Here is a 23,650-nt window from a genome sequence, read left to right as displayed (position 1 = left end):
GTATCGCGAGCTCTTTCCAGGTATTCATTTTTAATTATGTTGGAGATAATAGTCGAGATTGACGGAGGCTAGAAGTAGATTCACTGGTTGGTTTGGAGATATTGATGGACTGTAGATGTTTATGCAAATTCATATTTTTGTATAGCCAGTACTATAAATATTCGTACCCTCTGCGGTTATCAAAGAAATTTGTCTAAATGACAAGTTTGGTTTTTTCTAAATAAATTTTTCATTGTAGATACATACACACGCAGAATTTATTTACGTACATATTTATTACAGAAAATTTATTTGGTAACATCAAACTTATCATTTTATTTAATATAATTTCTTCGGTAGGCGTATAGGGTACGAATATATATGGAACTGACTGTATAGACAGATGAAGAACAGAGAAGTGAATCAAAGTATCATATTTTTTATATTTAACATATCTATGTGTTTGTACACATCCTTGTATATTTTTGTATATTTACATTAATCATGAATGATTAATTATCCCAGTCTATTGCTGAGGAAGATTCTTTTGAAGAATTGTCTGAATAGCTAGCCCCTGAAAGAAGGTAGTAAGGTTGGATAGGACTTGAAGTCCGAGTTTTTCCATGGTCAAGGTGTCCAGATGTTAACATTTCTATCATTCGAAAGAACCTAGTGTCAGTAGGCTCTTCGCAAGCCTCCAGAAGTGGCATGTTCCTGATTTCTATATCAAATCCTCGAAGAACTGAACCCATATTCCTCACCAGTCACTGCATTACATCCATCCTCGCTCCATCCTTTCAAACACTTTCATAACTACACTGCAATTGCCTAGCCAAGCTTCTTAAGGTCATCTCAGGTTACCTGAAGAACCTATTCACCTCTCCATCCCTTGTCACAAGCCTTCACCAAGAGAATCTCTACTATATCCACTCCAAAACGTACTCTAAACGCTCTCGTGTTAACATACCCAAGCGCAAACTCTTCAGGAAAACAGAATAACATTCCTCGACTGGCGCAAACGCCAGGAAATCTTCGTTCGGTGCGATTAACCGTGAACAACGAGTCGCGAGGCATGTCGGGGCAGCTTTATTAGATGAAACGAAGCGGCCCTAATGCATTCAATTGGAGCAACGCTTCGTACGTCGGGCTGATGTGTCACTCGGGCACGTTTCCCCAACAGTTCGCTCCGGGGAATAGAGTGGTTGCAACAGATTCGCCCGCGCAGAACGGCTATTTGTCCGTAATTGATTGATTAAACGCACGCTTGCACTTCGGACCACGCGGCACGATTCGCAACAGGCCAACGTCGCGGATAAACGCGCGTTCATCTGGTCGCGATGGGGAATTCTCGAGATTCTTGAAGAAAATGGAGATACTCTAGCATTTTAGTGTGGGACAAGTGTGGAGGATATCAGCTTGGAATCGGAAATTAAAGCAGAATAGGATTATTTCATTATTTAGGGTTGTGGTATATACTTTTTGGATGTAACTTGGAATATGATTGACAACAAGGAAAATCAGTTTGTAATAATCCATTACTAACTACGATTTGATCCAACAGTTATATATTCATTTATCCATTGTGAAATGTTTTTCATTGTTCGAATTTTTATTTTTATTTGACTGGAGATGCGAATGATCATCCTCCCAGCTCAAACAATTTCAGCGACATTGAATATTGAAGTTCTCCATCCCTCTTCGAAACTGGAGGACTTGAAATCCTCTGGAGCTCAGACCTAACCTCAGAGCTCAAGACTGATCAGATACAAACGTAATCGACTAGTTTACAAGCTCCGTGTAATTTCGTTTCGAGTATTCTTGTTTCTAAAACGACTTATCCCATTTCCCCGAGCTGCTTTTTGCGAGATCGATCAACTGGTCGTATAAAATCGTAAAAAAAGGTCCCAGGAGAAGTCCCACTGGACCGGTTAGAGGGATCGACCGAGAAACGCCGGCAATTCAATCGTGTCACCAGGCGATCGCAATGTCAGACCCTGGCAAAGAGACGAGTTTTTCATTTCCATGGAGGTGGTCATCCATAAGAGACGTCGCTGAGCTCGAGGCACGGCGATCCTGTCCCACACTTTACGGGTATGGTTAAATGGGTTACAACGACGGCAAAAATCCATGTTTATTAACGTCGTCACCGACAGCTCTTCCCGGTTGCCCACCTTTCGTTCGTCACGCGTCTGCGTTAGTAAACTGTCGCGAACTTCTGACGCGACAGACACGTCGGCCATGATGGATTCCCATCAATTAAATTAGTGGCTTTCGCGGCAGGAAGAGTCATTGTTTCTTTTTGTTAACAAATTTGAAGCCTGGGATTTGGTCTCGCTAAAAATGAGGCACTTTTATCTGATATTATTAAGAATTTAAAAAATGTTGATTTTGACATTTTATAGAATATTTTTGCCCAATTATTATGTGTGAAGAGAAAGCTAACTATCCTGTTTCAAAGTGCTACTGCGAGGAGTTGTAAAGAATTTTTGAGAATGACTGATATAAAATAGTTGATCTTTCCACATCTTGAATTTTTATATGCAATGTCAACTCCATATACCATAGATTACTATTTAGTCTGTACGTTGCCCTCCAATTAGTTGTATCATGATAAAAGGAAAACAACCTAACATAAATCTCTTGTCGCAGCGTTTAAACTCGTCCACTAGTACTAATTCAGCTTAAAGTCCACAAGCTTTCCCTACGTACGCCTTGAATTGAATTCTGAGACAATGCCAAGTCCTTTTCCCATTTGTTAATACTTACTAAATATATATTATTTTCCAATCGATCTTTCTATCTCAATAAATAAACAACAACCTAGCATAAATCTAGTGCCACACCATTTTCATTCCATTAGTACAAATTTAGATTAAAATCCTCAAGAATTCACTACATACACCTTGAATTGAATTTTGACACAATGCCAAGCCCTTTTCCCATTTGTTAATACTTACTACATATATATTATTTTCCAATCGATCTTTCTATCTCAATAAATAGACAACAACCTAGCATAAATCTAGTGCCACACCATTCTCATTCCATTAGTACAAATTTAGATTAAAATTCTCAAGATTTCCCCAAGAAGACTCGAAATCTTGAAAGCTGTCCTGTTTCAAATTTCAGAAGGCGCCTAATATCTAACAAAACCCTGAGATAAACCTTTCTAGCTTAGAAGGGCCGAACCGCGAGCGGGATTCCCCCAGTTCGTGTTACATCGGTCAGATTCCACCCTGAAGAATCACTTAAGCGGTTAATCTCGAAGCCCCATTACGTTTTACAGCTTTCAGCCTCGTTACGACCGACTGATAAGATTACGACAGCTACCGAACCGCATCATCGCCAGCGTGCACCAGGCCAATCGAGAGGGATCGCCATGTGCGCTCGACGACGTCCAACGATTGACCGAGTTCGAGTGAAATTTATGCCTGATGCACTGTCGACCCTCTCGCTTGGTTATCTAGGAGCGTAAAAAGTCGGCACAAGTCGATAGAGAGCGTGGAAATGTCAATCGATGCTCGAACCTCGACGACAGCCTGATTGGAGCTGGCCTGCTCTTATGGATTCATTTCCTGTTAATTTGGGGGGGGGGGGGCGCGGGTTTATTATGGATTGTTTGCAGGCTGGGAAATGGTTTGAAGATGACGTGTTACTATGGATTTTATTTGTAAGAGACTTTAATTAGTAAGATTTGTTTATTCTCAGGCTACTCTTTAAATAGTAAAGAAAGTGGAAGAATAAGAATTGTTTAAATATTGTATATTATAGAAATTATACTTTTCAACTAATAAGATTTGATTATTCCTTGGCTACTCTTCAAGTAGTGAAGATAATGAAGAAAGATCGAGAATATAAAAAAAAGGAATTATTCAAGTATTGTGTATCATAGAAATCCTAAATGAAATGCTTGGGAATTTGTCATCTTCTAATTCAATTCAAAAAGTACACATTTCAAACTAAATTTTTTACTACATAATTTTGTTTTACATAAAATAATTTTTTCCTTTTATAGCTTTCTGTCCATAGTTGCCTAAATTTGATCAGCAATCGAACAGCCAGGTGTACCCTGTACAATAAATTACACAGGTGACCAGAAAAGAGCCTGGATATCTCTCAGAAAGACGTCTTGTACGACGGCCAGTCAACTTATCAAATAGCGCTCGACGCGACGTCAAATTAGATTTCATCGATACGTAAAAATGTCATGAATATCAAAGGATGATCGATAGCCAGGAAAGCTGATTGAATCGTCGGATGAATGACGGGCGTGGGCACGTGAAAGTGAGTCCCGGACGCTCCGTGGGATGTTGCCCTCTTCTGAGGTGTGGTCCGATTCGCGTGGGATGTGCAACCGACTGGATGGTAATGACCTGGTTGACAATGACGAGGCTAACCGTCAAATTACATGAATCATTCATTTATCTGGGGACGATCGGATTTCCTTGCCGTCTTTAACTCTTCCGTCTTTAACTGGCCCAGATTTCGACGAGGGTGGAATCTAGACCAATTATTCTTTATTTTTATGCTTCATTTCGCAGGCCAAAACAACCAATCAGGGAGCTCTCGAGAATTATTAACTTTTGGGGATTTATTGGAGATCATACGATATTAAAGATAGCCTCTGATTGCATTATGTACATTAATAATGTATGATGATACCATTTCTTGATACCATCTTAAAGCCCTTATTTCCGAGGATTATTTTTTTCTCAGATCTCCTGTAGAAAGCTTCACTATATAATAAATGGAATATTATTTTTATCAAGTGTATAGCTTACATAGAATTTATAATATAATTTTGCTGAGAGTTATTGACAATCTTAAACCCTTAATTTCTGAAGATTATTTTTTTCTCAGATCTCCTGTAGAAAGCTTCACTATGTAATAAATGGAATATTGTTTTTATCAAGTGTATAGCTTACATAGAATTTATAATATAATTTTGCTGAGAGTTATTGACCATCTTAAACTCCTAATTTATGTGGATTATTTTTTTCTGAGACCTCCTGCAGAAAGCTTTACTATATATTAAATAGAATATTAGTTTTATCAAATATCTATCTCACATACAATTTATCCTATAGTTTTGCTGAGAGTTGCTGACGTCATATCTTTAATTTTAATTTACAATTATTTACCCCCTCTCTCTTGAAACTTTCATAATAAATCAAGAACCCTTCAGCAAGCACCGTTAAACCTCAATGGTCATCAACCCCATGCACAAACACAGGAATAAATCTCTCCGATCAAATTAAAATTCCCGTCTTTGCAAACATATCAATGTCTGAAACTCGATCACAGATACTGGATCGATCGCGCAGCCCAGATAGTGTCGCATGGGCGATTAACGGTCCGTTGGCTATTTCAATTCCTGCTAACGCGCAAATCCCGCGAAACACGACCAACCCAGCTCATTTGCATTCGATCAGCTCGCAACAGAAATTGGAATTTGCATTCGAATCGAACATCGCTTTACACGGCTCCGGGGATCGATACACCGTGTTCCCGTACATTGTTGGATGATCGATTACATAACGATCGTCCAGAATCTCGAAACAGAGCGTAACGTTTCGCGAGCACGTGGGACGTGTCCCGCTAAATGGGGGCTTCGAGCACCACCCGGTACACTTTTCCCACCAGCGAAACGTGAGCTGTAATTTATGCCACGTCTGGTTCTGCAAGCGGCGCCTAGCAGACCCAGGAAAATAGACGACGGAAAGGTAATCCGTTTCGCTGGGGGAGTACGCTAGATTCGCGTGATTCTCGAGCGTCGGGATCAAAAGTGTCCGGAGGAGCTGGGTCTAATTTGATCGGTTGGAATGCGTGAAAATGTAGGACGACGGTAGAACGAAGGAATTCATATGTATTAAAGTATGTAGAGGGTCTATCACTTGTAATATAGACGACATTTGCGACGTGGTAGATCACTCTGAACTGAAAATGTCTCGAGGTGTCTTTGTTTCTTGTGTAGTTGGTGCAGAAAATGAGATATAGAAGAGATTGGATAAAGCTGAGATAATTCTGGGGATGTAGTGATTATAATTCCACGAGATAAGGGATGTAGGGTGTTAATAAGATGCTGGAATTTAAATATGTCAGCAAATATTCAAGGATTAGCTCTTGGTGACCTAGAAACAGCATCAACAAGTTTGACAGGCCATTTGAAACCAAAAATGTTTACTGCACCTAAGTGTGTTTACATTCCTCTGGCTAGATATTAAATGCAAATGTGCACATTTCAGACTGAATTTCTTATTACATTTTTCTATAATAATTTTATTCTATCTCTTTGTCCATGTTTGCCTCAATTTGATCAGCACTAGTCAGGCGTACTCTGTATAATAAATTATACATAAAATTACATAAAACTCATATTTTTGGAATACTAGAATTTCTATGACGATACAGAAATAAATATCATAGTAAATGTTTGATTATGTATTAGGTCTACCGGAAAGTTCTGTTCATTACGGTTGCAACAAGTTTCAACGAGTATGCGCATATTCGTCAAAAATGATATACAAATTGCAATCACGCTGGCAAGATGTCATAAATAATGATAAAAATTATATTATTCAATCAAATTTATTCAAGCTATGAGAAATTTATTATTTGGTTTTATTCTAAAAACAGACAGAACTTTCCGGTACACCTAATACATAGTTTCCAATAGTCTCTAAACAAAATTTGATCACAGTAGAATTTTTCAAATTTTTCTGACAGTCAACGTGTTAACAGTGCACATGCTCACGTCCCTCTCACCAAACTTCTCAACTTTCATCTCCTTTTGTACAAACTTAACCCAGACCACACCAAACCAGTCCAATTATCCGCCTGTACCAGCCATTAACCTCCCAGCTCGCGAATCGCGAGGGTGTGTCGCTCGAAACCTACTACAATCGTCTCGCCCCGACTCTGCGGAACTGTTACACGGAAAGTTGGTCAATCTTTTGTCGCCTGTAATTTACAACGGCGGAGATTCCGACAACAATGCGTCTGGCAGCAACCTACGCCGCGCCGTTAGGCGACCATAAGCGTTAATTCCGCAATTGGGGCCTCGGTTCTATTTCGTTTCGCGGGACTTTATGATCCACGATCCCCGTGGAATTGAATTCGAGCACTGAAATGTCAACGTCGCGTTAAAGGTAGTTAGGTAGCATGAGATCGTATCGGCGCGGCACGATTTATAATCCTCAAGGTGCAAGTTGTACTTTCTATTCTTTCGACGATGAATTGTGCGCCGCTGGCGGCTACGCAGGAGCAGTCGCCGCTGAAATTTATGATCTCGGAATATACTGTTTCTAAATGCCCGCGACGGAATCCGCGCGGTGGTTATCTTAGGCGAGGGCTGCGAAGGAAACGCGCTGTCGACAGATTATATTCCTTGGGGACGTCCATTATGTCAACGCGGGCCTCTTTAATCTCTGCGGGCTGCTGAAATTTAGACCGTAAAATTTGGATATATACGGCGCTAATTAGAAATGATTAACGACTTTCGCGCCGAAAACGAAAGGAAACTATTCTTGGGGGATCCGGATGGATTTGAGGTCTTTTGGAGTCAGGTTTAATTACTATTTTGGGGAGAAGGGAATTGATATCTGAGAGAAAACGTTGCTCGATATATGGAGAAATATCGTCAAACCCCGTTGATCATTGTCAATCGTGGCCAAGCGTTGTCACTCATCGTCAATTGTGCCCAAGTATTGTCAAACATATATGTTGACAGACTGATAGTCGTCGTCAATCATCGACAAACATCATCAAAGATAACCAATCGTCGCCAAGTATCGTCAATAGTGGTCAAACAATGTTCTTCGGTGTCATCAAGTGTCGTGAAAGATTGTCAGTCCTCACCAATCATGCATAAGCACCACCAAGCTCTGTTAATCGTGACCAAGACTTGACATTCATCGTCAATCGTGCTCAAACGCCATCAAACTCTGTTAATCGTGTCCAAACGTCGTCAAGCATCGTCAAATATCGTCAAACATCGTCAGTTATCAATCATCAGCCACTCCAATAACAACATCACACCAAATGTCTTCTCAAGATTGAATAAAACGACCAAACAAGTGAACCTGCAGAGTTTGGATTATTGATTCACAAACCGTCCAAAACAAACACACAACAACCCTACAGCGACACAAGTACAATTCCCCCCACTCGTGTTGGACACAGCATAAATCAAATCACATTCGATATTGCCAAAAATAAAACAGTGCCTAAAGAATTGATCACCACTAAATCACGCAACGTTGCTTTCTATTTATTATCAGATAACCGAAAGAACTGTACTTCGCAGGGATGATTTTTTGGCAGTAATTAAATCAGTGCCGCAGGTAGTCGCCGCGGGAGACGACTCGCGAAGCCTCTACTACATTTTCGATATCCGAAATTAACTAGGAACGCGAGAAGGCGAATTTGCATAATATTTAATGCTCGCGACAGATCCCGCTGGCATTACAAGATCGATCATCCTACGAACACAGACGCCGCTGTTTCGAGGATCCTCAGTTCTTTTAATCCTGCTCGCTTCGTATCTACGATCTTCTCTTTTCATTCACCGAAACCATGCTCGGACAAAGTGATACACCCACACGGATCGTCGAGCTTTGTCCTTTTTTCTTTTGTTTTTGCTTAACGAATGCCGGACCTATGCTGTGTAATAAATACCATGCTTCTATACTGGGTGTGTTGCGAGTGGCACGCTTTACCTTTGCCTTATCAAAGGTCCTCTGAATTCTTGAAACGTTCTTAGCAATTTTCATTTAAATAGGCAAATTCCAAGAGTCTTTCAAGGGATTTAGAAAATACTTCGTACTCTGTGTCAAGAATTCAGTTCTTACATGGATCGGACATGCTTGTCCAAAAATTTCACTTGAAATATTCTACCCTACAGCTCATATTTTTCTTTCCTCTACCACTTTCTTTTATTTCCATTTAAAACAGGCTTTCTATAATCTCTTGCTAACCTAATCGACGAGGAAGCTAATGCTCGCAGAGCATGTGCAGCTTAAAGTGTCTACGAATGGATAAGGAAATTCAAATTTGGGTCTCAATGAATTCATGAACCTTACCATGCTCATCAGGACCAAGATGTAGCTGAATAAAGCTTTGCCGTGGTACTTCTCCATTTTGTCATCGGCCACCACCATGATCTCTATGAAATATTCACGTGGCAAGGCTCGACGTGGTCTCCAGGTCACGAAGGGATCCGATTCCATTTTCGAGTCCTGGGTGTACTCCTCGCTGACGTCATTTCGTCTGCGGTCCACGGAGTAGTATCTGCAATTTTTAAACAGGCCGCTCTTAGTCTTTGACACTCGTGAATTATGATCCTCTCGTTTCATGCCTACACGCTCGCCACTGCCCTTTTCGGAACAATGCCGTTCGCGAGCGCAAGACCACCTGATTTATTCTTACTTTTAACCAGGAACACCTTTCAGCCCGAAAGGATCCTGATATTTGGGAATTGTTGTTTTTTTTTTGAGGCGATAAAGAATGGCTGTTGTGAGTGCTTGATGGGTGGATTGAAAGTATACAGTTTGAATGGTAGTTTGGGTAATTTTTGTACTAAAATGTTAATAAGAATTTCTGTAGAATGTTACAGGAATTTTATAGTCACATGGTAGAGGACTGGCTGTTACTAGAGTTAATTGTTAGAGATTAATAGAATTGAGATTTTTAATACACCTTTCCTATTAAAAATCTTTCTGCTTTTCCTTTGTATATTCTGAAATTTTAGAGATTGTAGAATTTAATAAAACTACGATTCTTAATATACCTCTCCCTCTTAAAAAGCTTCCTGATTTTTCTTTAAATAATCTAAAAGCTTTGGAAGTCTTAAACAGCTGATTACCTTATTATTTTCTAGAGTGTTTAAATAAAAATTGGACAAGCTATGCTTTAGTTCCAAATAATAAAAGTGTGTATAGAATTTTAACAAGTATAATTTAAGGTGGTTTCGAGCCTTGAGCATTATTAACGATCTCGATAAGATCTCGAAGAGCGAACATTTTAGAAAATATTTTTGTAGGCTGGAAGATTACTATCACCTCTCGTATCTGTTGTCGTTTTGCAAGAAATGCTGATGTCGTTCCCTCTGTTCCCTGAACTGCTCGTATTCCTCGTCGCTTTGGGAATGATCCAGGGCCGTTTTTTCAGTCAATGATCTGCGCTCGCGAGATCTACCGCCAACGTAAACTTCATTGCCAGACGTGTCGTCTGAAATAGGAGTTGGGGTGTCGTCATCTGCGCAGAAAGAAAGTAATACACGGTTCGATTAGTGTCATCTAAAACAGAAAATCTCCAATATAGGTGTTTTTAATAATATATTAAAAATAATGCAAGCGAGTCACAGGTACCACTATGAGACTCCGATCTTTCTGATTCTCCAGACTGAATAAATTAACAAATAATCGTGGGAGTATACATGGAATCGAAGGATAGAGATTTGATGACGTCAAAGGATGTCATTTTGTGTTTGAAAATAAATGTATAATAAAATAAAGAAAGTATAAGTATATAGTAGTTTGTATAAAATACTAAATAAATAGGATTAAAAATAAAAAGTAAAATTCAATTCTAGAATTTGTAATAAATTGAATGTAACATTCTCATTTCTGGGACAGGAAGTATCATCATCAGATTAGAGTCGATGATGGCACCGTAACTATAGGGACTTGGTGAGTCGGTAATCGAAGGATTTCTGAATGAATCTATCCGGAAAATCTGGATCATCGTCAGCCTGAAATGAAGTCATCCACGCAAACCGGCGTTCTGCTCGATCTGTCTGAAAAGTGACTTCCGTCGCGTCACGGACGTAAACTATTAATCATTCCCGAGGCGGAGGAACGTGCGTTTAAATTGATCGAGCGAAATCCACGGAGCGGGAGTCCACTTTCCCGAGATTAAATGGATAAATGGAAAAATGTGTCGACAATGGTTACATTGTACAGTGCGGCGTTCGTTCATTTTTCTAATGGTGATTCTCCCAGCTGAGGCAGATTATGGCTCGTTACGAGATAATAGAGGTAGAAAAAAGACAGGAGAGGGTAACAGTGTGACTTAATAAAGAGATATATATCGTAATTTATAGAAATTTTTCAGTCCTGTGAAAGAATTGATCCTCTGATTGTTTTATAGGTTTTGAAAAATGTCGAAGATGTGCAAATTTGAGAAATTTGAAGAAGAGATGATTGGAAATAATTAAAAGTAGCGATAGACTTGAAATTCTTGGAAGACATAAAAGGTTTATTTATTTTGAATGTCTAGGAGGTCTTAGAAATCTCGAAAGCCTTGGCAGTCAAGAAAAGTTTGAAAGTCATGAAAGACTCGATTCTTTCGATTGCCTTGAACGATTCAAAAATCTATAAAGCTTTGAAACTCATCGGACTCACTTCTTTTTAATATCTTCACGCTTTTGAAAGTCTTGTATCACTAGAAACCCTCGACTAGAAACATTAAAATCCTAAATAATTTCTTTCCACATCTTTCTTTCTTAAACTATAACTATCATACTAGCTCCATCTCCTAATCAAGTGAGCGAACCTAAATATACTTATCACGTAATCATGTAAACTGGTTCACGGTTCAGAATGTCTAGTCTCTAAGGAATTGGAATTTTTACACTCTATTTAAACCTCGAAGCGTGGACGAAATGGAAAAGTAGAGGACAAAAATGTCTTTGTCTGGCGCCACATACGGAGCCAGTTTGGATCGAGCAAAAACAAAGCACAACTGTTCTCGATATGGCTGTAAGTATCCTGGTGGAATCGAGGCAACGATTATACCCGTCTAATTGAATGCGCAGTTGACACTTTGAGAGAAATCGATACGTTCTGACGGCTCTGCGTTCCACGATTCATCTTGATGTCCTTCGCGCCTTTCATGCACAGCTGTCCAATCTTTTGACGTTCGATCGATTTTCCTCGCGTTTTTTACGCGTAAAGGGTGTCCACGTTATCCTTTCGTAACTATAGGATACAAGATTCTACTTGAATTAAATTTTATGGAATTTTTAAATAAATTTTTATTGCTACAGCAGATATTCGATATTTTTAAATGGAAATGTGCTAGGATATTTAAGTTAGGTTAATAGGTGATTCTCGTTTTTGTAGTATAACTAAATATTATATTTAATTAATTTTTAAATAAATTTTTATTGCTGCACACTTTTATTCTTTTCTTTTTTAGATAGGAGCATGCTGGGATATTTACATTAGATTAATACTTGCAGCTTGTTTCTGTAGTATAACTAAATATTCGATCACCATTTTAATTAATCCTTCAATACAGTAAACAATACTGTTAATATTTTATTCATTATTGTATTCATTATTGCACACTGTTTAATATTTTAGTATTATCGATATTCATAAGGAAAACGTTCAAGATGATAGCGATCTCGAGATGGCCCTCCAGAATCCTCCAAAAATTTAAAATACTCCAAACTGCCTGTCGCTAATCTCACGCGCGCTGATGAATCACGGCTGAACGGTTGCTTAATGATTTCGTTAAATCGATTAGCCTGCATCGATTAAGCATTCATCTGATCGCGGTCGTGCGTGTGTGTGTCGGTGCACGCTTGATGGATCCCCGCGTGAAGATTGCGATATCGATAAACAGCAGTGTCTACTGCTCGTGATCGTGCAACGCGAGCCTTTCGTTGCCTGAAATCTTTATCTGTTCCATTTGCAAATCGTGCACTTCCACTGAAACCTTGAACGATGATTTCAATAGAGCACTTTGAAACGAACGAGAGCTTTTTTTTTTAATTTAGCTGCATTAGACAGCTTCCGATTCGATTTAGTTTAGAAATTATATGAGTATTAGATACGTTTGACAAATAGAAAGGCTCAAGTTGTTAGTGAAAAATTAGTAATTTCAAAGGCCATTTCTGGAATAATAGACTTATTTGATGTCACTGGCAATGGAATGAAAATTAATTTCGATAACATAATGGCTATAATAGGGAGATAAATAAATATTGAATGAATATTATAACAAATTCGAGGTTACACACTCAGCAGGGATAACAATATGCATGGAAAGTTTCTATAATAAAGTCTCTAAATGTTATATAAAGTATCAATCATCACTTCAACTAAATAATAACTAGTACTTTACCGATAATACGACACGAATCACCGCTAAACAAGTCTAAAGAGAATATCGAAAATCAATCAGTATCATCCACCACACACGTGCACCGCAGTCCTAAACGAAGGAAAGACTGCGTTGCACCCTTCTGCATTGCGGTAGGTCCCCGCAGGAATGCACTTTCATGCAATCGTAATTATAGCTTTATTACCAGCTGTAATTGCCATTATTATCCCCCACAGGAGATTACGGGCATGTCGCTTCGCGACCATAGTTTGGAGAATCTCGAACGCGCAATTTCTATCTTCAAGACTATCGCAATTCGAATAATTAGAGTATCATTAGTATCGCATTACCGATCGTCGAAGAGTATTTCCTTCTATCTGTCTCGCGCGAAAGGTACTTTAATCACTTAATACATCTGACTAAGTATCACTCAGTCGGAGTGCTCGATTACCTAGCGATTAAGGCAGGGTTTGAGGCTCGAGTTTAAGAGGACGCATGAAAAGCGAGACGTTCGAGATATTTTGATAAATTGTTTTTATTTATTGTTTAAATCTCTAAAATTGAATGTTTGCGATGTGTGAGCCTCTTGGGGCTCTTTAATGGCTTCAATTTCTTGACTAGTTGATTATCGAGCGGCTTTTGTCACTCTAGGAAGCTGGATAGTACAGACGCGGGGCTGGAGACTTCGATGCATGGGTTGCTAAGACTCTCCGAGCCAGAACGAAATTTAGTGTTAGATTGACGTCCGGTCTTTCAGCTTTTACTTACATTTGGACTACTGAGTCATTTTTTATAGTTACTTGGTGGCTACCTTTCCTCTGTGCCAAATTTTCACAGAATTTTTCAAAATAGGAGTTTATTTAAACGACTAATCGCGCTTGAAACAAAGCCTGCCTATATTGCCATCTTCTCAACAAATCTATGCTTTGACACTAATTGCTTTGACAATAATTGTTTTGGCAATAACCCTGCAATTCGTACACAATCTTATTTCACCACCAAACTTCCCATCTCTGTCATTCAACCCTCAAACACTTTTTGTTGCCTCCTCAAGCTTTGTCAGCTCCATAAAGATCGTCTCCACTGCAAAATACCAGACGACAAACTTTCCACTAACTTTCCACTATTTTTCCACCCTCCCCAAAATGACTCGAACCCGCTCGAAACACGGATCCAAGAAAGAAACTAGTTCTCGGAGCTTAGAACGGCGTCTAACATCGGGTTTCGTCTACGATTATCTATGTTCGTTGCGCGTCGCCCACGCGTCGCGGCATTATTCCGCTCTCGGTGCAAACGTCTCTCGAGTAGCAAGATAATGGAAGTTGCGGGTGCGTTCAGCCTATTTGTCGTCCGTTCGTGACTTCAGTTGCACGCTGTTTCCCTTTGCCGGGACCATGGGAGCCGTGGCTGCCGTGCAGCTTTTATCCGCGTTATTGTCACGCGTTCTACGGGGACTCTAACGTCAGCTAGCCGGTTAACATTCGCGGAAACCGGGGAATAAATCGCGGCAGACGTAATCGCGATCGCAGACGGTATTCAGGTTCGAGGGAACGGCGGGAGGATTTAATTGACGCTAGCGAGGAATTCTTCGCCTCGACCCGGCTAGATTTGCATGGAAAACGTCCACCGACCTGTGCGAACGACTGAAGACTGATAGTTCACGAGAAACTACCCGAGGATCTTTTTTTATGATGATAATGGCGGTAAGATTGAGAAGAGTTTCATTGGGGGAGGCTTGAGGAAGAAGTCTGAGGGCTTCAGGAACGTAGTGTGGATTTTATGCGTTTATGGCATGAATTAATATAATAACCATATGTTAAATATAACTAAAAGATGTGCGCACTTATGCAAACTGATATGACGATATTATTATAATAATTTTTAAATATATGCAACATATATTTTGTCTTGACATAAAAGGACATTATAAATACACTATGGATCTTATGCATTTTTGTTATAAATTAACATAATAAATACACGCTAAATATACCAAAAAGGTATGTACACTTGTGCAAAGTGAAATGACAATTTTATTATAATAATTCTGGAATATATTCAACGTATATTTTATCTTGGTAGTTGGATTGACTGGAAAGTAGACATAAAAGAACATTATAAATAGACTGTGGATTTATGCATTTTTGTTATAAATTAATGTAATAAATACACGCTAAACATAACAAAAAGATATATGCACGTACGCAAAATGAAATAACAATATTATTATAATGATTCTAGAATACATTCGACACACGTCACGTAAAATTCCCACTATGAGCGTCGAGTAAAAAGCAAACACCAAACTTGCATTTCATTTCCTTGGAATTCCTTCCCAAAAAATACTCTATTTTTCTACCCACGTGACTCTGAACATAAATATCCGCCAAAAGAATGTCTGACGTCGCGACTACCAATCACTCAAGATCTTTCCAGCCAATTGCAAAACGATCGCATTTTTGTTCGCGTGGCTAGGTGACGGAGCGACCTTATCGATCCTCTTCCAGGTTCCTGAGCGCGTCGTTGCCAATCAAATCGATTAGTATAAGTAGCGTGACATTAATCACTCCCAACAGGAAACTTCCAGATTGCCTTGGCTCGCTGACGAGTATTTCACAGTTGCGAAACAGGGAAGAAAGGCGGGAGAGCGAGAAGAAAGAAAATCCTGGAATGAATTATGGCGCCCGAGGAGGGAAAAAAAGTTTCGGGACGAGGAGCTCTCACTTTTATGCGTTTCTTCAAAACGGCTACCCCACTGTTCCGCGTGTTAACACGTGTAAAGGGACGAATGATTAATTAAACCGAGGGCAAAGACATACCGTGGAACGTCGGAACGAACGATCGCGAGAGTGGCAACGCCAGTGTCTTGGCCCAAAGGACGAGAAAAAGGACCAAAGGTTTCGTCATGGATCGTACATCAACGCTCGAAAAATTCTAAGACGTTCGCGATGGAATTCCATCGCCATTTTCTTCGACACTGAGCTAGGTGACTTGCTGATTTCATTCTGATGAAGTATATCGAACGTGGGTCTTTTTAGTTAGACTTCAACGCTGGACCAGAGCTAGACAGAGGATACGAAAAAATGAGAATAGTGGTACGAGACTAATTTATAATATTCCTTATGTGCATAGGTGTTTATTGCTGCACTTTCATCTACGTGTTCAATTCATGTATAGGAATATTCTCCAATCTTTCCAAGAGCTGTCACGTCTTCATAACTGCAGTTTATAGATCCACCACTTTCTCCTTTTGAATTCTATTTTAACAGATTTCTTAATCGTTTTAGGCATTGAATAATTTTTTATGCAAACAGCACAAGTGAACAAACCTGAAAGATTCTCACCACTGACATTTTATTCCACAATCGTTGCGTTGAAGACGGTATCCTTTTTTTTTTTTTAAACACGTCCTTGCTCGAAGTTAATCGGAAGGTGGAATTTCACGGGCGGGGATGAGTTCAGAGGTAAAACGCCGCGTTTTATATGGGTGCGGTGATTTATTCGTAGATTTTAACCAATCGCCATAGGGGTCCCCAGCGTATAAACCTGCCTTCCCAAGAAATTTATTAAGCATGCTCCGTCGTTCAGCTTCTTTTCATTCGACGCTACAATGCAGAACGTATTCGAAACGACTTCTGTCACAACCGATTCCTCGTGTAAAATTGAAAGCTTTCACGCGCGATACTCTCAAGGATATTTCATCTCCACGGACGCAGAGCGAGGCGCAGCGATATTCTAACCCTGGAACTGGAGGATCGACGCCATTCCTATTTGGAATATTTTTCCTCTAGGGTGCATAGTAATTTTTTTCTTTTATCACAGTATCGATGAAGGTGGAAAAATATTGATTATAGTTTTCCTAACAGAAATGGTTCACTCACAGTACATAAATATTTCTTATTTAATTTTAATGTAGGTTTAGGTGTCTTCCTTTTCATATCGAATACTGTTTCCGCTAGAATTTTCCTATTTTTTTTTATCACGGTATCGAAGAAAATGGAAAAATTTATATTAAAATTTATCCTATAGAAATGGCTCATCCATAATACATAAATATTTTTTATTTATTTTCAATGCTTGTTTTTTATGTCTTCCCTTTTAAAATTCTCAAGTTTCAGCTAACTTTTGTTACTTCTTACTGAAGATTTACTATTAATTGTTCGCTAAAACTCGTTCAGACTCAAATTATTTTATCGTCCAAACCATATCGATCGTTAAAACTGATTCGTGCCTCTCCAATTTTATTTCCGCGTAGCTCGTACCTAAAAATTACCGCTTATACGAACTTTCACCCGAAATTACAGCGTGCATCGTAACTTTCCAAGCAATTATCGAACATTTCGTCCCCCCGCGGACCGAGGAGCGAGCACCCCTGTAATTTGTATAATCAAAAGCGCGATTTACGTATTAAGCTCGAGGGATAAAGGATAAAACCTGAATCCGTGGCATCACGAAACGCGCAAATTCGTTGTCATGCTCGCAAATTATTAATTCGTCTGCGCGCTCGCGCACAAAATACGGGGAACCCGTTTCGACGATTATGTTGCATCTCGATTAATCACACGGTCTTTAACAGATAATCGTTAATAACACGGAAACGCACATGGGTTTCTAATAACATCTTTCGTTCCTTCCACGCGCTGCAATCGATGCATTATGAACGCACCGATGGATTTCTAAGTCGTTCTATTAGCGTCGGTATCGAAAGCAGCAATTATCGCGGTAATATAAGTTCCCTACAACCCTCTTGCGACAGCTGGCGGAGTCGATGTATCCTTGAGAAATTCTATGGGTTATTATTTTATTCTAAGAGCTATTACTGTGAAATAGCTTCGAGTATGTGTTTAAAGCTCCGAAGACCAATAAACGAATATATTATTGCTGCTGCTTGAGTCTAAATTCGATAAGAGCCTCGAGTGATCTCAGAAGCTATCATAATTAACGCTCGAGTTGAGACATTAAATAGAATAATAATTTTCATTTAATAAAGCTCTAATTCTTTAACACGTTGACTGGCAAACTCGTGAAAATTTCTACGAGGATAAAGATTTGTTTCAAAGCGACTGGAAACTACATAATCAAACATTTTTTATGGCACTTTCTAACATTATCAAATTTATTAATTGTCGCTAGATTTTTTATTCAACATCTGACCATCAGTTCACTTAGTTTCTTATTCAAACGATTTAAAAAAATTAATTCTGAAAGTTAACTGGCAATGAAAATGAATTTGAACGAAGTACTTGAGCTTCGATGGAGTTGGATCGTTTGATTATATATGTAGTTTTCGATAGTCTGTAAACAACATTGAACCACAGTAGAAATTTTCAAGGTTATCAGTCTGGCGGCCAATGTGATAATATTTTAAAAAAGCAGAACTTCTAAACCTAACTGTCCTCGGATGACATTTTTTCGAAGCATCTACGTTAAACGTATCGACGTGAAGGATCTCGAGTGCCAGCTATCGACGATAAGCGATTCTGGGTCCCAACAATGATCGAAAAAGGTCACGTAATGCCTGTCATTTCGCTGGTAACCCGTAATAACACGACTTCTCCCTTCGATCGTCAGATCGTGTCGCGATCCATGGCGTTGGGATCGCAGTCGGAGCTCGGGAGGAAAAGAAAAAAAGCGAAGGGCGCGGCGTAAGTTCGATCTTGATCACCGTGCCCGTTATTCCGGGACGATCGTGGCGAGTCAATGACTTTTGCATATCTCCAGATCGATCTTCCGTACGTAGCGAGTTCGCGCATAACTCTGATCGGTATCCACGTGGTCCCAGGCGCCGAGCAGTCTGCCGAACCGCAACGGAGAATTCGGCCAGCGACTCTATTCCACTCGGGGGCCGTTTATCACGTGTCTCTTGGTCCTCTTTGGAGAGGAAATTTATTTTTACGTGTGTCTACGGGCTTGTTTATTGTCGTGAACTTTATTTTGTGGCTTGGAAGGGGAGGCATGTTTGAAAATGGAACTATGTTTTCTCCTTGGTTGTTTAAAGATCTTTTCGATTAATATTCTATTGTGTGAGTGTTATGAGCGGATTCAAATAAATAATTATTTCTTGGGTGTTTTTATAATATATGCATGAATTGTTATAGATAAATGTTCTTCATATATGCATGAATTGTTATAAATAAATGTTCTTCATGCATGAATCGTTACACATAAATGTTATTTATGTATACATAGTACTTATGACGTCAATTCATGAAGTTTATGTTAATTAAATAATACGTATATGTATATATCTTCATGAAGACATAACTTGTTGAGCTCGCTCAGCTGCGGACTATGACTTACATAATCCAACTGAAATTCAAAAAAATGTGGTACTGTATACACACGTAGATAGAAAGACAAATTCGCATGTCTTCGACTTTCCCTCACTTCTAATTCATAATCTAATTGAATATCCCATCTAATACACAAATCAATCCTACCTTCAGTCCTACCTTAAAAGAACACGTACCATTTCTAATAAAACCATCATCGAACCCACAGCGACCACCGTTTTGACAAAGATGGATTTAGATTTCAAAGCCACTTCGGAAAGTGAGTGTTCCCGGTACAGTTATCGATCATATCGTGTACCGATCCGTCGCGATGCGCGAAAGAAAATGAAGCAAACGGTACCATTCGCTGACGGTTGTTATTGCGCAACGATGTATCGTGTATCATCCAAGGTAGGTCATTGGCTTCCGTGAGGAGACGAAGCAGAGCCTCGGAGAGCCGACTCGTGCGCGATTATTGGTAATTACCGAGATAGCCACGGGTCGTCGCTCGATTACGAGGCCGCACCCTTTCGTTCGCTTTTCAATCGTTATTAACCCTTCGTTCGCTTCCATCTAAGATCTGTTACGTGCTGACCCGCCCTTGGAAGCCCACCCTCGAAGGGCACACGCCCCCTCTGCGCAAAGAATCTTTGCATCTCACCACGCCTTCCATTTAACCAGGCGCTCCTTGCCCAAGGTGCTTTTTTACAACTTCCCCATTTTTTTTTTCTTGGTATTGTTCCTCGACTCCCTCGATTTCGGTTTTGATTGGACCTCCCCCCCCCCCCCCCCTTATATTGTGGACCTTGCGTTGTTAAAGGAGGGACGTTTGTCTTTTTATTGCATTGGTTTCACGAGTGTTCTCAAGATTCGAGGTGTTATTCATAGTTCTTTTTGAGATTTTGAGTGTTCTTCACGATTCTTCTTAAGATTCGAGGCATAAAATTGAAGGAAAATGATATCCCAGAAAGGAATACTTACTCAGAAAGAAATATCCAGATTGAGATATTAATTTCACTTTCCTCGTGAGGATCTGTAGTAAGAATTAAGTATACCAAAAGACTACGTTTCATACCTCTACTCTTAATAGGTGAACCAATTCCTCCATGTTTTCAATAATCATTTAATAAAACACAGGTAACAAGGTCTTTGGGTACTGACCAACAAATTCTATATAACACCTTCGTATCCACAAACCTTAAATTCCTCATAACAAGCTTAAAAATATCAAAATCAGAATAATTTCTTTCTTTAAGCAAAAGTGAATTGTACTCCATAAAAAGGTCTGATCTCTTCTTGGCATCAGACTTTAATGGCGACCTGAATTCGACCTGTAAGAAGAAGTTCGAAGCAGAAATATTTCGTGAAGAATCCGGTTGCACGTGTGGGACAGCATGCCCAGAGGTATGCGCGTTTCGTAGACGCACGTAGGCGGGAGATCGCAATCGATCGAGGATCCAATGCCTGAAATCGGCCCTCCGGCACGGTAAACCTGTTAAGCCGATGAACCTGCAATCACGCGCGAATTTCGAACGAGCGCCAGCCCTCCTGCGCCTCCGAGCAACAAACTGAAATCGCCTGATTAAGCGGGAAAAAAGAGCTGAGCTCACGAACAAGAAAACCTACGCGACGAGCGCCAATGATGACAAGGTCTCGTTTCGAGGCTCGAAGGAACCTCGACCGATCGCTTCTTGTACCCCAAACTATTTGCTCTGCATTATAAAGGCTTCCATTGTGACAGGAGAATCTGTGAAATCGATTATTGATTGGCTATTATCTCAATTTTTTCCTGAATTCTTCATTTTGAGAGTTGAATTGCGAAGATGGAGTATAATTTTTAGGAATGTTTTATCAGTTGGTTTGTTCAGTGATTTAGTACAGGTTTTATAATTTCCTGTGAGTCAAATTGACATGTAAATAACTAGAAAATTGTTTCTTTTCCGAAAGATAAATATAATTTAAGCAATAGAGAGTTTAAGAGACAAAGGTTCTCCCCATGGAAGTTTTTCGAGTCTAATTGGGACGCTAGAAATTTAATTAGCTTTCCAGTCGATACTTTTCAGACAGACGTTGCACCTGTGTCAAGCGCACTTTCCCAGAATTGCTTTCCATTAGCCTAAATGGCGGAGATCAAGCAAAGGTTGCGGTAATAAAAATTCCTGTTGGTCGTGGACCGTTCGAAATGATCGAGCGACGAATGAAAGAGGCTACGCGTTAATCGAGTCGATTTACTGATTTTCAGGAATCGTTTGACATCGATGAACAGAATGATCGCTTTATCGAGTGCGTTTATTCCCCAACGAAAATTGCCTCTCGTGTTTCCGTCCAGTAATTACAGATATCGTGTAACAGACGGTGGTCATGTTTAAACGATCAAAGAGTAGGCTGAGAAGTATTTTCGACGAAATCTGTTTATAACTAATTGCACATCGGCATTAATATGAAAATTTACGCGTGAATTTTAACACCTTTCAGTGGTGACACTATTACAACGCATCGAAATCACCGGCAATAGGACACGACGCTATTGCCAGGCATTGAAATCACCATCAATACTGCCAGGCGTTGAAATCGTCTGGCAGTCGTTTGCACTTATGCTACGTTTATGACTTAATGGCGACTAGAAATTCTAGATTCAGGGGGAAAAATGTCAATATATTCGAAGCTGTATTGAAATATAAATAAATGATTGAATAATATCTGTAGCATGTCAATATCAGTATACCTACTGCTTCAGAATAAAAAGGATGAATTGTGCATACACTCGACTCGATAAATTCTATTATACAAAAGATTCTTCCTCGAATGTGGTCACACAAGCTTTCCAGCAGCTCAACAAACACGTTTCACGTCCGTAAGTTCTCCATTTTCTATTCGATTCCCCCATGACTCATACTTCAGTAAGATTTAATCTTCCTCGACTCTTCACCTTGCGAATTTCATTAAATTCGAGGCAATCCGCATTGCAAGCCAGTTTTTAAAAGCAACAGGAAGCACGAAATCTCGACTCTACTAAATCAAATTCAAAAACTAACTTTCAATGGAACGCCGAAGAACCTCTGGCAATGTCCATTTTACACGCTCATCGTTCGTAATCTCGATAAGACACGAGGTACAGGATTCGAACGACTTGACACGGGCTCAAAATATTTCGTACGAGAGCAGAGGTGGCCAAAAACGTCTCGTGGACGCGTACGGACACAAATTTCGACAGCGTTATCCGCGCGTCCCGTAAGAACGAGGCGAGCGTCGCCAAGCTGTCTCGATGGAACGTCAGAATTCGCCCGAGGGCAAATGGCCGTAAATGGCTGAACCTGTTTCGGTACAGGTGGTCGTCGGTGCGCTACGTAGAGTTCTTAATGCTTCTCCTCGACCTCCCTGCCCCCCTCACGGATCGCGACGCGGATACGCCCTTCAGTTTCAAACGAGATTAGGTCACGATCACCGCAATAGAAGGAATACAAGAACCAGCCTCTGTTGTGACTCTCGACGATGGTCCTTTTGTTGCATAATGGATGCTGCGGCTGGTCAATTCTTTTCTCGAGATTACTGAAGAGACACGTGTTCTTCTTCTCCATGGCTAGGAATTATAATATATCCCCTGTTAGAAGGGAAATTTGTGTTGTAATGTCCAAATGACAATTTTGTGAATATAATATTTCAAATAGTAATGAAGATGTAATTTTATCCTCGAGTGGCATGTTTATTTTAACTCTTGAGAACTGGGACTTGGTATAGTTTGTCTCTGAAAAAGATATTTATATTTAAAAACCGTAAATTTCTCAGGCAACAGGGCGAAAAAAACTGAGTTTTGATGTCCAAGTGACAATGTTGTGAATTGAATATTTCAGATAGTAACGAAGAATGTAATTTTATAGTTGACTAGAATATTAATTCCATCTCTTTAGAACTTGGTCTTGATATATTTTGCCTCTGATGAAGATATTTATTTCCAATAACTATTAATTTCTCGTAAAGCAGACAACATGGCAAAAATCCTGATAAATTCAGAAGAAATCCCATCACTAATAGTAATTTTCATACAATGGACTCTTTTCGTACACTCCAACCATATGTCGATCAATCTTACCCCAATCCTAATCCTCTCACGAAGCTTAATGTACTTCACACCTCCTGAATCAATTATAGTCGTCAAATAATGCCCCAATTTCGACCTGTCTTAAATAAAAAAAATATAATTTGACGTACTCGGACGTATTACACCAACTGAAATTACGTATTAAAGCGTCCTAGAAGGTATTAATCTGCGAATCTTATTTGGAACGCAA

At 39.6% G+C, this 23,650-nt stretch overlaps 1 protein-coding gene across 4 annotated transcripts in view; it reads right to left on the bottom strand.

The window, feature by feature from the left end:
- Positions 1–23,650, bottom strand: part of LOC128886091 (A disintegrin and metalloproteinase with thrombospondin motifs 9-like) — a 127,887-nt gene that overhangs the window by 19,896 nt on the left and 84,341 nt on the right. For all 4 annotated transcript variants that reach the window (XM_054140656.1, XM_054140655.1, XM_054140654.1 and 1 more), the window contains exons 8-9: positions 10,038–10,233; positions 9,060–9,267 (exon numbers count right to left, since the gene is read on the bottom strand). In XM_054140656.1, the coding sequence (XP_053996631.1) occupies positions 9,060–9,267; positions 10,038–10,233 (404 nt within the window). The remainder of the gene's footprint in view (positions 1–9,059; positions 9,268–10,037; positions 10,234–23,650) is intronic.

This window comes from Hylaeus anthracinus, unplaced genomic scaffold (genome assembly GCF_026225885.1).
Source record: "Hylaeus anthracinus isolate JK02 unplaced genomic scaffold, UHH_iyHylAnth1.0_haploid 11982, whole genome shotgun sequence".
In the NCBI taxonomy this organism is placed as follows: Eukaryota; Metazoa; Arthropoda; class Insecta; order Hymenoptera; family Colletidae; genus Hylaeus; species Hylaeus anthracinus.
Note: the sequence above shows the minus strand (reverse complement) of the source record. Positions and strands in the feature narration are given on the sequence as shown.